Genomic DNA, 16,151 nt, shown 5'->3' with positions numbered 1-16,151 from the left:
GAACCAAAGAAGAAATAAGTTATATTTTGGCTTTGTGAGCTGGACAGGAGAAAGAGTGACTGCAGCAAATGCTCAGCTCTGCCTAGGTACAGAGACGCTAAGAGCTTGGCACAGGCTCAGTGTATAAAGCTGGCTTTTACTGCAGTGGTTTATCTGAAAACAATCTCAGGAGAGACTCACATCTGGAACACTGCCACAATCCTCATAACATACAAGCGCAAACCATCACAACATTATTACTCCTTGACGCTTCACATTACAGTTCTTACTCCAAAGTACCAGATGGAATATTAGGAAATATAGTGAATTAGTCCTAATTATACCATCTTCTTGTTATGGTCTTAATTACAATGCACTTGCCTCATGAATAATAATAGTTACTGCATTGTGAATTTCACAACTCCCAAAAAAGCAGAGAATTATTTTGTAAAGGAACTCTCCTCATGCGGATTTATATGCCCCTGCTAGAGAATACTGCCTCTGTTCTGCAGTTTTGCAAAGAGCAGTTGCCCTTAATCCAAACTCAGTCTTCCGCTGAGGATGCAGGATGTCTAATTACAGGTATGGCGACCACATAGCTAATTAAAGCCCCACCCGCTAGCTAGATTGCTCTGGATTTTTGTATTTCCTGAAACAGTGATGAATCTGTTGAATGTGCATTGATTGCCTCAGGTGGCAGACAGATTGGATAAACAAGTCTGGGTCTTCAAATTGTGGGAGCTGTGAATTCCCAGGATGCACCATTCCCTGAAGAGAAAGCATGTGTTCGCTCATCAGTAGACAATCAGAGAGACAATGTCCTATTTGATAGGAAGTTTAGATCCTATTTGTATGGACTGTATGGAAAATATCACTTTGTCTCCTCTCCACCAATAAGCTGGTGTGTGGTGGGTTTTCTGGCACACTATGGCTTCTGTCACATCATCCAGATACATGCCTCACACTGGTGGTGGATGAGGATACTCCACCTCGCAATGTAAAGTGCTTTGAGTGCCAGGGAAAGCACTATATAAATGTAATGAATTATTATTATTATTATTATTGTTGTTGTTTATTTCAAGACCACATGTTTGCCGCTAGATGAATACTGAATTTATCTGACCCTCCTTGTCTCCTTTCTCTCCCTCTTAGCAGAACCACAGGGACAAACCAAACAATGGATATGTAATCCTTAACGTGTGAAAACATGGCCACCACTGCTAAATGAAAATCATGACATCAAAAAAAAGGAGTAATCCACAGGGTTGCCCCCTACTACGTGCTTTTCATGAGACAAACTTCAGACAAAGAAAGCCCCCCTGCTGCGTTGCATGAAGAACAGGCTCAAGACCACAGAAAATTACACTCATGTATGAAGAGTGAGCCTTCTTTGAAAGAATTTATTCTACCATGATGTGTTTTAGACCAAAGTGATCGAGCTCAGCCATCCAATAATGGGATAAATAGGGTGATTCCATAGGGTGAAGAATCAGAGGGTGTTTTTGATGAGATTTTCCTTCTCCACTACTGGGAAGAAAAGAACAGATAGGTTGGAACTAGTGATGTGTGGGTCAGGTTTTTTTCCAACCTGCGGGTCCTGCTTTTACGAAATTATTTGGCCTGCCCTGCAAATAAAGTAAAATTTCTTATGAGATGACCCGTGCCTCGGGGACATCACGCAAGTTACGTTGCTACATAAGCCTTCGTATTGTAACCTCTTCAAAGAACCTAATACAATATGAAAAAAGATATTCCAAATATTTAATATAGGCTATAGGGAATTGAATGCAACATATATGGATTTTTTTATTTAGTTTTTAATGAACCGCCCCAACCCGCCCGCAAATATAGTTCCAACCGCGCATCACTAGTTGGAACCTACAATGACAATTTTTCCCAGTGTCAAGGCAGTAGAATGGCATCCGCACAATGGCAATTGGAGTCTCTCGGGAGTTCTGTTATCACCCTGGGGTGAAATGGCACACACCCCCACTGAATGAATGAATTCCTGACATGCACTTGGGTATCATTGTGGCAAACTGTTCAATTAACAGTTCCTCTAGCCCCATTAATGCTATTAGCTGCTGATCCAGGCAGCACTGGTTGGCTAGGCTGGTGTTGTAATCCTCTCAGCTTTTTGTCAGTGCCATGCCAGTAACATGTGACCACAGTGCCCCTTCCGTCTTGTGGAATTATCGCAAGGAATTTTCAGGAGAGCCACTCGAGGGTTTCCATCAACACCCCACTGGTGCAGCGTTGCTTTTGTTCATTCTTACACCAATGAAAACTCATGCTTATTTTAAAGGCAGACTGAATCCCCGCCCCGTTCCCATTTTGGAATGAGACAGTCATAGACCAAGGATTCCTCACCTTGCTGCCAGTTCCTTTGAACTTTGTGTCTTTCTCACTTGCCAGTGTGTATTCCCCCGCCCTTGCTCTCTCTCTCTCTCTTTCGTACTTAGCCTGTGCACATTCTCCTTACCTACACGTGCATGCAAGCATGCACAAAAACCCATTCAGCTGAGGACACTTCTACATACGGGTTTCTTAAAGGAGACGGGTGCACCGGAGAAGACTGATATTTGACCCATTCGCTACAGCTGACTGCGATCCGCTGCTTCCCCCCGCACCCCTCCTCCTCTCCCTCTCCACCTCTGTCTCTCTCTCTCTCTCTCTCTCTGAGATCCTTTGGAGCCGTGCTCTTTGTGAAACAGAACACACACCTTCTCTCACACACACACACACGCACGCTGGCTGAGTGCAGCTATCTGCGCCTGTATCAGTGGGACTGCACACGGTGGGCAGGCATGGATCGCTTCCTTGGCTTTGTCAAGCAGATCCGGAGGTCCAGGAGACGCAAGGGCAAAAAGTACCGTCCGGAAGAGGATTATCATGAGGGTTACGAGGATGTCTATTACTATGCTTCTGAGCACCTACACCGTAAGTGCTCCCACTAGCTGGCTGGGAAGGGAGGAAATAAGGGGGGGATTAGATCTCGGGTATCAGTCATTGTTTTACTATTGCCATGATAGCAACTCATGTTTGAGCCATGAATGAATGGTTTACCTGCAGACCATAAACTCCTAGAGGGACTTCAGCATACGGCAGCTGAGGTTCATTGTCAGTGCAAGTGTGTTTATAAGGGTGTATTCGCCCCACTACCCTTGTCTTGATGGATGGCCTCAGTCGGTCACCATTTGTTTCTATTGATTTAGAGTGTGTTTAATGCTACATTGGCCATTAAATGCGCACTAGAGTGGACATTTATGGCCATACTGGTGTACCCTGCTGAGCTGCTTCTGTTTGAGTGCTACTTGGTGTGTTTGGATAGCACACTGCCCTTTAATCGCATGTGAGAAGTTTGAGTGTGTCCCTGCATGTGTGCATCTGTGTGAAACAGGGCATAGTTTTCAACAGCATAGCGGTCTCGGGTAGCTGTAATGCTAGGTTTCAAAAATGCAAGCACTGACTAGCATATTTCTCAACCTTTGCTTTACCTTTGTTTATTATGAAGCATCCTATCCATGCACACTACGTACATTCTGGTGTTCTTCTTCCAGGATTATGCTACCCTTTGTTTCATGTTGTCTCAGAGTTTGCCTGTATACAGAATGATTATTAGCATTGTGCTCTCTTGGTTCTCCCCTACCTGTTTTGAAGTTGGCAGGTTCCCGTTCACAAGATGCCCCCAGGGCAGAATGGGTAATGACAGGGAAGCGGACCAGGAATCCTGTAATCCTCATTACATGGCTCTCCTAGCGAAAGATGGACAATCCAAAAGTGGGTGAATGCAGGTGTTAGCAATGCTTTATTGCTATATTGTCTTTTGCATTATTATGTATTTAGAGAATTGAGAATGTTTTATGCACTTTGTATGAAAGTTTTGAATCAAGGAAGATGGGATTCAAAATATCGATAATGTTTACGTTTCAAAAGTATGCTAATGTAGCTTAAATGTTCAGTGTGTGTGGGTCACGTTTTGTCTACAGTCAACAAAACAATAAAAAAGTGAATAAAAATCTTCAGAATGATAAAAAAATTAGTTAGTGTAGTTTCATTATTAAAGTATAGCTTCAGTTTTTCCATGGAATGCCAGGAATTTCCACAGTGCTGAATCAGTGAAGGGATGTAAATCAGACAAAGCATTACCCAAGATACTCACTCATCACCATTAGCAATAGTGATGTAGTCATCACCGCCACGCATGAAAGCGCTGATTTGCACAAACAACCTTTGTGAGAATTTAAACCTGCAAAGCTGCAGTGTTCTCAGACATTGCTAGCTTGAATTGAGGATGACTGGTGGAATTAATTGTGCGACTGAAGCCATGTTTCATCCCCACGTTTGCTTTGGTTTGGTTTTTGCAGGGAGACGTTAATAAAATTTAAATTGTTTTTGATCAGCGAGTTGTTATGATTGTGATGTCAGCTGAATGCTGCAACCTGTTCCCTAAATGGCTTCTTTCTTCCAAGCGTGATTTTTAATGTCGGGTATTCACTCTGATATGCAGTAGCAAAACGCTCTGTATGAAACATAGAATTAGACACCTAATTGGCCCAGCTGGAGTCCAACTGAGTCACTATGAGAAATTGAGGAGTAAATGCCATTTGGAATATTTTTAGATTAGAGGGAAATGTAGAGATGTCACTTACATTTCCTGTTTGGTTTAATGCTTCAGGTGTGTGTTAAATGTAATTTGACTTTGAGCAAGCAATGCTGTTTTTAAAACGTAATGGCAGCTAGGCATGCACAAAGGGATCAACTGCTAATTAACCCATAGCAAAAGCCTGGAAATGTCACACATGGGCTTCCCGAGACCAACCACTCCCCCATTTGCTAGGGTCCCTCGTTTCGCCTCTGCCTCTCTCTTCATCATTTCTGCCTTCCTCATGTATAATTCAGGGTCAGGTTTTAGTGTGTCCATTCTCGTCATTTATCAAAATCTCCCTCATGTGGCCTGCTGTCACTCCTTCTATGATAAACACGATTTTTATACCAGTGGACTCACTGCAGGACCCACACTTTGGGGGAGGACTGCATTTTGATAAATGGATCATCTCTCCATAACAGAGTAGTGTAGAGGCAGAATATGTTTGTTTGATGTATTCGGGGACTGTAGGACGTTCTGGTGAAGGTGACCCAGTGTAATGTGCCTACGGTTGTCAGTCCTGTTTTATTTGCAAATAATTATTTTTTTTACACACAGTTTGGCTATAAATGCCTTTTATTTTTTAGGACTCATGTTTACATTTCAAGAGTGAAGTGGGTTAATCTTTTATGTGTTGAACCTTAAGCTTTTCCAGTTTGAAAGTCACATGTTAGTGGATACTGCTGTCCATCTCAAATGATTATGAAGCTAGTCCGGAATGCTTCAAACCCTAGCATCTCAAACCCTTTCCATTTATTTTCTCCATAAATGGCCACATTTGCATACCCTTTTCTTCTGCAAAATGTTATTTTCCATAGCATAATAGTGTATAAAATGCTGTTTTAAATGCTGACTATTCTTCTTGTAGAGACTCCCTATATGAAACATTAGCCACCTTCTCTTAGCTCAGGGCAAGTGGCCTTACCCTGCTGTGAGGTTCCCAGAAACCTAATGCACAGTATCCAGTTCGCTTATTTGTTTTTCACTTGTTCACTGGAGTAGATTTGAGTATCAGTGCAGTTCCAGTTGTTATAAAATGCAGTGGAGCACCAGTCAAAATCAACATGACATCAAAATCGACGCTATTAACTGTCATAAACCTATTCAAACATTTTAAGCCTTTGTAAGCTTTTATCATATTAATTTGATACGTCTCTGAAGTGGCTTTTATCTGACATCACCAATCCCTTTTTAAATTTTTCAGCCAAATATTTTGTTTATGATAATGTATCATATTTTTTAGAAAGATGTCACATTACAGAAGTTAAATTGCTTGTGAAAGCTCTTTTGTGTTTTTTTTTTTTTTGTGGCATTTGTTGTATGTTATGCAATTCATGACATAGCATCATCTCTATAACTAAAATTACTTTTTTTTCATGCTTTAGTCTGGGAAAATAAATTAATAGCTAGTCACAGGTTAAATTACAGCAATGTGACATTATATACTGTATGCAAAATAGCTGTCATTGAAATGTTGTGTTGTTAATAATATAGATTGAAGTGGCAAATACCGCTTTTTACTTGGTAAAGAGGAATACCTTTTGTGCAATTTAAAGTTTTTGCTTGGATTCATCAAAAAGCCACCAACACTGCTGTGACAGAATGTGTTTGGTTCCCAAAAAGAAAGTGGCAGCATTTCTAAGAGACATCTCAAAGGAGTTGGGAGCTAAATCAAGGATCTGCCTCATATCAAAGCAAAGATTCCTCTAGTAGGTCACATGAAACCCTAAAGGAAAAAATAAATGCATACCAAATGCCTTCGTTTTGACAGTTAAAGTTAAACAAAATGTTTCCATCTGATAAAATGCTTGTTTTGTCCAAACTATAACCGAAGACCCCCTCCTTTTTTTCCCCTCCTATAGACAGTATGAAATCCAACAAAAGATTTTTTACAGCGAAAACAAAAAAAATCCACAGCTGTGTGTATATCAAATGTAATGCTGTGTATCAATGCAAACGCTTAACGAATTGTATCACAAGATTTTGATTTCCAAAGACATTCAAGCAGGCACAAATTAACATCCGCCTATAACCATCTCAAAATCCTTCCTGAAAGAAGGCAGAAATTTTTGAAATATGGTTATGGGGCACGTCTGTTGCGCAGTGGCAGCTTTTTTAGGCCTGCGGTTGCTAAAGAAGGATGGAGTCTGGTATTTTAGCGAGCTGCTCACAGTTAGTAGGTGATAATGAAGCCTGACTGTCCCTCCACAATCATCTCTCCTCCCCAGTCACCATTCACAGTCAGCTGATTTTTCTCTACGCATTAACAATCACGCCAAAAAGAGATAGTTACCTAAGGCCTTCTGCTGAATAGCATGAGGATACTGTCTCATCATTCTCATTTTGGATAAAATGAGATGAAAGTACTTGGCACACTTTTTGGATTCAATCTTTTTTTTATATATTCTCTCTTTTTAGTATAGAGAGTATCTCTCTATACTCTTTTTATATATATATTTTTTAATTTATTTTGCAGTTGCACGTTACACACTTCTCTCTCTCTCTCTGTGTGTTTTGATCACTGCTTAATGGATATTCTTCTCTACTTTCATTAGCCACTTTGAACTATTCATCCTCGCACTGGATTAGGTCACAGCTAGTCATGGTCATCCTTTGATAAAAGTAATTGACTAACCTTTCTTTCTTTCTTTCTTTCTTTCTTTCTTTCTTTTTTCTTTCTTTCTTTCTTTCTGAACATTATGATCTAAACTTCATTTATTTATTTATTTAGAACAAAGGCATCCTGGCCACTGGCCACTCATTTCACCCTGAATCTGATCTTTTGAACAAGTTTTGAATGGTCCAGTACATAAAACCGATAAGGGCTGCTTTTCCCAATAGCACTGCATGCCAAAGTAGATTGTAGATACTTTTGGTGCCAGTAGTTTCTACAATGTACTTAGGTTTATGCTTTTGGGAAATGCTGCATTGAATGATTTGTTCAGATATTGGGCTGATCCAGTTTTCACGGACTTAGTCACTCACAATGAATAAAAGCCCACTGCAATTCCACACACAAAGCTATCATATTACTACAGTCTTGGAAGATGGCACACATTAGGTCATAAAAAATGTGTAGGCCTTAATAAAAATGTCATAAAATCATAAATATTAATTGGATTATTTTATTATGAATGTTGTTGTTTTTTTTTTTTATTGTGCCGCATGACATCTCCAGTCCTCATTGGTATTCATCATGTAAAAGAGCAGCCAGGATATTATTCCGAATTTTTATTTTTGTGTTCCATAAAAAAAGTTAGAAGTTAGGTTTGGATCAGTAAGATGGTGAATAAATAATGACATTTCATTTTCAGATGATCTATCCCTAGTTATTTTCAGCAGGGCACAGAGTACCTTCCATAAGCTCTAGTCAAGCAAACACCACCTAATTTGTCCTTATCCCTTGTTCATTATAACCTTTTCTCTTTGCTCTTTGCTCTTTTTTTCTTTTTTTATTAGAAAAGTGCTGAGGAAAGTGGCTTGCACTTGAAAATGTGGGCACTGTCTGTTAATGCTTGAATTGCAGCGACCTTGTTTTTAATGTCTTCACCTTCAGGTGATAAATGTTGCTTCTTGATAAATGTTGTTTCTGCCCACAAACTTCAGCCCATCCCATCACACTCGGGCTGTCACATCACGTCACTGCACTTCTCCATTCACAGTGGGCTTAATACTCCCTCCTTACACTGTGTACTGTAAGGCCACCTCATCCTCAAGCTGGAAATGTCCTCGCTGAAAGCAAAAGCGTAACCTATTATCTCCCCCCTTTCTCTGTATGCGATGGAGCCTTCATCATCAAAGAGGCATGATGAATTCGGATGTGTTGTGTAAGAGCCATTAAGGAATAAATTAAGCATTTATTTCAATGACAGTGCCGTATCAAACCCACAATGAGTATCGCACTCATCTCGGGGTGAGTTTAACATGTGCCAGGCCTCTAAAGTCATGGAATCCTGTTTTTATTTTTTATTTTTTGAATTGATGAGGACAGCACTATTTGCCATTTAGGCTGACATTTTCGGGTTAGCTAAGTAAACAACAGCAATATCAACTGCTCATCTGGTAATGACATCTTAACCCCAGCGATCATGGTGCTCTCCTCTGCAGACACCAAAGCCCCCTGAGAATTCATCCTCCTTATTACTGTGTGTAATAGTTCGTGGGAGGAAAGGAAGAGGACAAAGGGGTCGGCTGGACTGCTGACGTATTTATTAACTCAAACTTCAACTCAAACTTCTCAAACACCAAATGGTGACTTTTACTCTGACATCAACACGTTCGCACAACACTTCCGGTTTACTCTTTCCGGTTTCCGATTCCCGTCAGCAGTCCGTCTCTCTCGAGACTGCTTCTGTCTCTCCTGGCGTTTTATACTCTCTCCGCGCCAATTACTGAAACAAGAAACAGGTGTTGATAGTTTTTGCCCAAACCACTCACTTACCGCTCGTCTCCTGATTCTCTCTCCCGCTGCAGACTTCGTTAAACCACGCCCCCCCTGCCACATACCCCCACCGCCCGTCTCAGGCCGGGGAGCCATCCGAAATCGGCAACCGCCATCTGAACACCCGGCCTATGGATCACCTTGAACGTAAAAGGCTGAAGAGCTAGATACCAACGAGTGATCCGCGCGTTGGTATCCTTCATGCGGTGGAGCCACTGCAGCGGAGCGTGGTCCGAACAGATGGTGAAATCCCGTCCCAGGAGATAATAGCGGAGGGTGAGGACGGCCCATCTGATGGCAAGGCACTCTTTCTCTATGGTGCTGTACTTAGCCTCTCTCTTCGAGAGCTTCCAGCTAATGTACAGCACCGGCCGTTCCTCCCCCTCTATCTCCTGGGACAGGACTGCCCCCAGCCCCCTGTCCGACGCGTCTGTCTGCAACAAAAAAGGGAGAGAAAAATCAGGAGAGTGTAACAACAGCCCGCCACACAGAGCAGCCTTGACCTGGGTAAAGGCCTGCTGACACGGCTCCGTCCACTGGACCGTATCTGGCACCTCCTTTTTAGTAAGGTCAGTCAAAGGGCTGGTGAGGTCCGAATAATTAGGAATAAACCGTCTATAATATCCCGCCAGCCCCAAGAACTGCCTTACCTCCTTTTTGGTCTTGGGACGTGGGCAGGTCGCAATAGCGGCTGTCTTATCAATTTGGGGACGCACCTGTCCATGCCCCAAGTGGAAGCCCAGATACCTTACTTACACACGCCCAATCGCACACTTCTTTGGGTTGGCCGTGAGCCCCGCTCCCCTCAGCGACCTCAGGACAGCCCTCAGATGCTGCATATGCCGCTGCCAATCATTACTAAATATAATGATATCATCCAGGTAGGCAGCCGCATATGCAGCATGGGGCCACAGAATCTTATCCATGAGGCGCTGAAAGGTAGCTGGTGCCCCGAACAAGCCAAACGGAAGGGTAACATACTGGTGTAATCCAAACGGCGTTGTGAAAGCTGTCTTTTCTCTGGATAATGGAGACAAGGGGATCTGCCAATAGCCCTTTAAGTCCAATGTCGAATAAAAACGAGCCGTGCCTAGCCGATCAAGCAATTCGTCAACCCGCGGCATTGGATACGCGTCGAATTTCAACACAGCATTCACCTTGCGGTAATCCACACAGAACCGGACTGAGCCGTCCGTTTTCGGAACTAAAACTATCGGGCTCGCCCAGTTACTGTTGGATTCTTCTATTACCCCCATGTCAAGCATAGCGCCTAATTCAGCCTGAACTACTTTTTTCTTGTGCTCAGGTAAGCTATACGGCCGGCTGCGAACTACCACGCCCGGCTCGGTCTCGATATGGTGCGGAATCAGGTTAGTACGGCCCGGTAGGGGCGAGAAGACGTCGGCAAACTCTGCCTGTAATTTCGTTAAATCAGAGAGTTGGGACGGCGAGAGGTGATCTCCACCTGGAGCCAGGGCGAGGGATTGTCATTTGATATTCACCTCTGGTCCAAAATCATCCTCCCCCCCAATCATCGTTGCCAACATCACTGATTCCGCCTCATTCCATTTTTTTAGGAGGTTGAGGTGATAGATCTGACGGGACCCATTCCTATCGGACCGTATTACCTCATAATCGAGATCTCCGACTTGTCGTGCGACCTCAAATGGTCCCTGCCAATTAGCCATTAATTTAGAGCTTGACGTTGGGAGTAATACAAGTACTTTCTCTCCCAGTGCAAATTTGCGTAATCGTGTTCCCCTGTTATACAGTTGGCTTCTGGCGGTCCTGGGCTTGTAACAAATTCTCCATTGATAGGCGCCCCAACGTGTGGAGTTTGGTTCTCAAGTCCAGCACATACTAAATTTCGTTTTTGCCCTGAGATGGTCCCTTCTCCAAAGTTTCTCTCAGGACACCCAGCACCCCTCGGGGCTGGCGTCCATAGAGAAGCTCAAAGGGGGAAAACCCCGTGGAGGCTTGTGGGACCTCTCGCACAGCGAATAACAAGGGCTCTAGCCACCTATCCCAATTTTTGGCGTCTTCATGAGCGAACTTACGGATCATGGATTTAAGTGTGCGATTAAACCGTTCGACCAGGCCGTCAGTTTGTGGGTGATAGACGCTAGTTCAAATCGATTTAATGCCCAACAATCCGTACAGTTCGCATAGCGTACGTGACATAAACGCTGTGCCCTGATCAGTGAGAATTTCTTTTGGAACCCCCACCCGGGAGATAAGACGAAACAGGGCATCCGCAACACTTTTAGCAGAAATGTTGCAGAGGGCCACTGCTTCAGGATATCATGTTGCATAATCAACTATGACTAATGCAAAGCGATGTCCTCGTGCCGATCGCTCTAATGGCCTGATGAGGTCCATCCCAATTCTCCCGAAGGGGACCTGCATTAAGGGAAGAGGGCGCAAAGGCGCTTTTGGGGCAGCCGGTGGGTTCACCAACTGACATTCCGGACAAGACGCGCACCACCTGCTCACGTTGTCATGAATGCCCGGCCAAAAGAAACGGGTCATGAGGCGATTCAGTGTTGCTGCCTGTCCCAAATGGCCCGCCATAGGATTAGAATGAGCCGCATGGAAAAGCATTTACCTGCGGCTCTTCGGAATTAACAATTGTGTTGTATTCACTTTTGTCCGAGCGTCTTGGGTCACTCGATACAACCGGTCTTTTAAAATGGCAAAATACAGATAGGTGAGCGGGAGGGCAGGTTGGAGAGGCTGGCCATCGATGGAGCAGACCTGTTGAAATGCATGTTTTAATGTTTCATCCTGAGACTGCTCCAGAGGAAAGTCATCACGCTCCGAGAGAATCAGTCTCCCGATTTCGTTCGGTTCCTCTGAAGCAGAACCCAGCGGTCCTGGCTCAGTTTCTCCCACCTGTACCCACGCGGTCTCCTTCCGTGCCTTATTTCCCCAAGAGGCATCCGCACATAACGACCCCAATAAAACCGTAAACGCGGGCCAATTCATTCCCAACATTATCGGATGCCGGAGGTGGGGACTAACCGCCACCTCTACACTATGCTTTTGTCCCCGGAATTGAATAATAATTGGGACAACCGGATACTCCACCACATCCCCGTGTACGCACCGCACCTTAACCACGTGGCTTGTATCCAATGCCCCCGGTTGAATCAGGCTTTGATGGATTGAGGTTTGGTTACATCCTGAATCCACCAAGGCCGGATATGTACCCCCCTTGATACTCACAGGTATTTGGTACTCGCCAGCCTGACCGGGGGTGACCTGGGGGACGTCCGGGACCCGGATCATCGTCCCCACCTCCATCACTGGACACCTGTCCACGAAATGCTCCGGGTCCCCGCAACGCCAACAGGCCAGCCCAGAAACGGAAGCACTGTCCCCTCCGGGAGCCATAAGCCCCGCCCCCCGGGGTGGGACACGAGGAGGGCCAGGTGGACGGAACCTAGGGAGAGGGACAGGGTGAGAGAGAGAAGGGGGAGAGAGAGAGGGAGAGAGAGAGTTAGAGGGCAGGGGTTCGCCGACCCCTGGGCATGCCACCATGTGGTCCTCCGCCAGATGGATGGCCGAGTCCAGCGACGTGGGGCGGTGGCACTGGACCCACTTGGCCGTCTTCTTGGGTAGCCGAGCGATGAACTGCTCCAGCACCACCAGGTCGATGACATGCTCCACGTCACTTCCCTCGGCCAGTAGCCACTTGCGGCAGGAGTCCCGGAGCTGTTGGGCCATCGCCTCGGCGCGAACCTCCCAATCGATCCAGCTCCAGAACCTCTCACGGTCCTCCTGCTGGGCCTGGACAAGGGTTTGGAAGCGCCTCTCCTGGTCGGTCCTCAAGTCCAGCAGGGCCTGGTGTTGTTCGCGGTGCAGGACCGTGAGGGAGGCGATGATGTCCGCAAGCTGTGTGGAGGACGGCCTTTGCATGGCGGCGGCGGCGGGCCTTCTTCCTCCCGGGTTTCGGCACCAGTGTAATAGTTCGTGGGAGGAAAGGAAGAGGACAAAGGGCTCCGCTGGACTGCTGACGTATTAATTAACTCCAACTTCAACTCAAACTTCTCAAACACCAAATGGTGACTTTTACTCTGACATCAACACGTTCGCACAACACTTCCGGTTTACTCTTTCCGGTTTCCGAATCCCGTCAGCAGTCCGTCTCTCTCTCGACTGCTTCTGTCTCTCCTGGTGTTTTATACTCTCTCCGCGTAAATTACTGAAACGAGAAACAGGTGTTGATAGTTTTTGCCCAAACCGCTCACTTACCGCTCGTCTCCTGATTCTCACTCCCGCTGCGGACTTCGCTAAACCACGCCCCCCCTGCCACACTGTGTCAGATAAACTATAATGTTATTGTTCAGTTTACAGTCTGTGAGTGCATCTCGGCTTTCAGCAAAACAATGACGTAAACAAATCTTGTTCTGGTTCCTGTGTGTGTGTGTGTGTGTGTGTAGCAATTCATGATTTATATTTGCTGGAAATATTATATTTGTAATTATATTTTTATTAGTTTATTTCCTTTTTTTCTCTTTATACAAAATTAAACATTCTGCAATCTGTAAATTATACAGCTATAATGTAGCTATAAACTCATTACCACAATTTTGCTGAAAACCAGAGATGTATGATGCAAAACATTACTGATTACTTGCTTTGTGGGTGATAAAAAAAGAAGGCGAAAGCCCCTGTAAACATACATTAAACGAAGGGCTCAAGCTACGTCTAGGGATTATTCCCAATAATCAGAGAAAGGAATTACTTGGATTAAGATGTTTACATGGCATGGGCAAACCTCTTCAGTCCGTTTTACATGCTACTTGTCATTACTTTTTTATTAAATGCAAAGGAATGTGGTTAGTTTACCACCATTTTGTCAATTTTCATTTGTATTTTAACCACATCACAAAGGTATTCGGTTGAAATGCAAAATGGGTTGTTTGCTGTTGCGTTTTTCATTTGCCTGCTTAATGTGTTTCTGAGGGACATGACCTCCTTTATTTTGTGGGAAACATGCCTAAAATGTGTTGTAAAAAGTGTTTACTTGCCACTATAGTGCAAAATGTCAGAACTCAACATATTTTACAGTGATTATGGTGGATCTAATTATGAGCATAATCACATTATTAAGATTAAGGGTAATGATCAGTCTTCTGTTTACATAAACTGTCTTAATCGCATAATATGGATGTCACCATTTATCATTTTTCTAATGTTCACCACATGACCTTTTAATTTTTTTTATTTTTTTACATTTATATATTTTTTCTCTTTGTTGTTTTTTCTTTTATGCATTTTACGTTAAGAATTTGCACAAAAATATTTAATTATCACAGTACATTGCCCTTGAGCTTTTGACAAACATTTATTGCTACTATATATATTGTAGTTAATTCAAAACTATGTCCTAATGTGTCTATGGTCTGGTTAGATCAGGGACATGTGACCAGGATCCATGATCCTATTCATCAGCACTCAGTGAAATGGCTTTGCAGATTCTATCAAAGCTTTCATCATCAAGTGCTAGACCCTCCTAATGGTCCATTCTGCCCACAGCCTCTCAGACATATACAGCATGACTAGAAAGATCCCCTACCTCCATCTTCCACTTTTGCACTCCCTTTCACTTGATCAAACTCCTCTTTTATTTCCATCTCTTTCTACCTCATTCTCTGATTTCACCATTCTCATCCATCAGCTCTGATTAGATCAGGGTCCAAATGCATGTGTATACAGCACAGCTGTAGTTTTTGCTTGTCACTATTTCTCTACCAATCTGCTTTAATGGTTTCTGTGTTGATGTTGATGCAGGATTTTATTGTAAGTGATGAGTGTGGCAGCACGTCTCTGCAGAATTAATCTAAATAACTTGTTTTAAAACCAGTAATTTTGATGTTCTTTTTTTAATGTTGTGTGTGTCGTCTTCTATTGAGGCTTCTTATATCTGCCTTGGGTTATTTGAAAACTACTTTAGTGGAAGTCTTAAGATATGTGTTAAGCCCTGCTTAGCCCGATTGCTCACGGCATATGGATAAGTGTCAAAGGATAGTGAATTACACTTAAATTGTTGGTTTTGAAAAGCACATCATTTGGGGACTGTCCAAGTAGTTGCCAGCTTTAGGTGACCCACACAATGTGGTCAGTGTAGGGCAATGTGTACTACACTTGAAAATCATTAAAACTCTGAAAATTTACTGGGCAAGTAAATTTCCTGTGATTTGAATTGAATTTAAATATTTTGTTGAATTTGTTTGTTTGGTTTAAGTTTTTGCTTGTCAATAGGGTACAAAAAATAATTCAAGATAAATTCTCTGAAACTGATCTTATTATTTTACACAATTATGCATCTCAAGGAGATGCTTAAGGAGAAAGATGTTAAAGGATACCAAAATGTTTTAATTGCAAAAGACACAAATACTGATTAATAAAATGTTTTATTCTGCAGTGTAGTTAAAGGTCATTGAAACTAATTTTTACGAGTCGCTGAATAATTGCATAATATCACTTGATTGCTCTTTATTTCAGACGTCTCATGTTGATTTATGAGCTCTCAAAGCGTCTCATCTTAGACATCCACATTTGTTCAAATTGCATATTGAGTACTGCCTCATAAATTTGTTAGCTTTTAGTATAATCTTTGGTGTCACCCTGCATCACACCAAAATCAGCCCTTTTGATTTATTAGCTATTCTATTGGATGTTAGTCACAGGCTGCATTTGCAAAATATAACAGAGTTATCTCAGCGCCACAACAAACTCAAAGAGTCTCAAAATCGCCCCTAATATGATTAATCAGTGCAGAACTGCAATGGTTCATAAGCTTGCTTTTAGCCAAGGCTGATATTTCAGAAAGGCTGAAAGTGAAGAAGAGAGAAAAAGAGCAATAGAATTGCAGGTAAGGCTTTAGGAACAGTGCAGGTGTGTTTTAATAAGGAAGTTTATGAGGAAGACAGTGTCTGAATTTCTGTACTTTCATAGTATATTTTCTTTGAAGAAATGTCCTTTCAAATCTGTCCTGTTGACATTTTTTTATTGACCTGTGATAGGCCAACCAAATCACCTGGGTATTCATTTACTGTGCTATTAATTGAGCAGACA

General features: G+C 43.1%; 1 protein-coding gene across 11 annotated transcripts in view; it reads left to right on the top strand.

Moving 5' to 3' along the window:
* LOC132105699 (glutamate receptor-interacting protein 1-like) overlaps positions 1-16,151 on the top strand; it is a 265,793-nt gene that overhangs the window by 111,331 nt on the left and 138,311 nt on the right. For 3 of the 11 annotated variants that reach the window (XM_059511016.1, XM_059511010.1, XM_059511009.1), the window contains exon 1: positions 2,677-2,919. The exons of 2 other annotated variants lie outside the window; for them this stretch is intronic. In XM_059511016.1, coding sequence (XP_059366999.1) covers positions 2,787-2,919 — 133 coding nt within the window. In that variant the 5' untranslated portion in view covers positions 2,677-2,786. Of the gene's footprint in view, positions 1-2,664; positions 2,920-16,151 lie in introns of those variants that run through there. 6 more of the 11 variants (XM_059511017.1, XM_059511018.1, XM_059511014.1 and 3 more) reach the window with 6 other exon arrangements.

This window comes from Carassius carassius, chromosome 26 (assembly GCF_963082965.1).
Source record: "Carassius carassius chromosome 26, fCarCar2.1, whole genome shotgun sequence".
Lineage (NCBI taxonomy): Eukaryota > Metazoa > Chordata > Actinopteri > Cypriniformes > Cyprinidae > Carassius > Carassius carassius.
Note: the sequence above shows the minus strand (reverse complement) of the source record. Positions and strands in the feature narration are given on the sequence as shown.